The 970-nt window shown below is 32.1% G+C and overlaps 1 protein-coding gene across 1 annotated transcript in view; it reads left to right on the top strand.

Annotated features, from left to right (window-relative positions):
• The window catches only part of LOC138866592 (uncharacterized), an 8,718-nt gene extending 8,462 nt beyond the window's left edge, over window positions 1–256 (top strand). Inside the window, exon 3 of the mRNA XM_070139726.1 lies at window positions 1–256. This exon is cut by the window's left edge and continues 611 nt beyond it. Within this exon, the coding sequence (XP_069995827.1) occupies window positions 1–256 (256 nt within the window).
• Window positions 257–970: the final 714 nt, after the last annotated feature.

The raw sequence follows: 970 nt of genomic DNA, 5'->3' as shown, positions 1-970 counted from the left end.
TTTCCATGGTTTTCAGGGATTTCCATGGTTTTCAGGGATTTCCATGGTTTTCAGGGATTTCCATGGTTTTCAGGGATTTCCATGGTTTTCGGGGATTTCCATGGTTTTCAGGGATTTCCATAGTTTTCACGGATTTCCATGGTCTTCAGGGATTTACATGGTTTTCAGGGATTTCCATGGTTTTCACGAATTTACATGGTTTTCACGAATTTACATGGTTTTCACGAATTTACATGGTTTTCACGAATTTACATGACATATTCGTAGAAGGAGAATACTGTACAATCCAATGTTGTCCAAACATCTTCGCCTACTATTTATTACCTTTTTTTATTATTTATTATTTGTTTATTATTATTTATTACCCTTATTATCTTCTTGTATTGTTACGTAGCCCCCCCCCCCCGTCCACCATGGCTAAAGAAACTGTTAAATATAAGATAATGCAAATCATAAACTAATTATGAAAAGACTGCATTGCAGGAGTGTTGGTCAATAAATTCGATTTTGATGTACGAATCAAAAAGATAAAATAGCAAAATGCTTGAAAAATACTTGAAAAGGCTTGAAAAATACTTGAAAATGCTTGAAAAATACTTGAAAACGCTTGAAAAATACTTGAAAATGCTTGAAAAATACTCACAACTTATTGTGAGATGTGAGGCGTGTGTGTTCCTTGTTTGTTCATGTACCCTTATGATCTATGTTGCGAACCCCCAGGGGTACGCGGACCCCAGTTTGGACAGCACTGGTATAATCTATTATTCATGCAGAGATGTCTAAAATGTCAGAGGAGCAAAAAAAAAAAAAAAAAAAAAAAAAAAATGCCAGATAATAATAAAAAAGACAGAAAAGCAAAAAAATAAATAAATAAATAAATAAATAAATAAATAAATAAATCATGATAAAAAAATGTCAGATAAGTATAAAGTGTCAGATAAGTAAAAAAAAAGAAAAGTGTCAGATAAGT

The sequence above is a fragment of the Penaeus vannamei genome, chromosome 26 (assembly GCF_042767895.1).
Source record: "Penaeus vannamei isolate JL-2024 chromosome 26, ASM4276789v1, whole genome shotgun sequence".
Classification (NCBI taxonomy): domain Eukaryota; kingdom Metazoa; phylum Arthropoda; class Malacostraca; order Decapoda; family Penaeidae; genus Penaeus; species Penaeus vannamei.
Note: the sequence above shows the minus strand (reverse complement) of the source record. Positions and strands in the feature narration are given on the sequence as shown.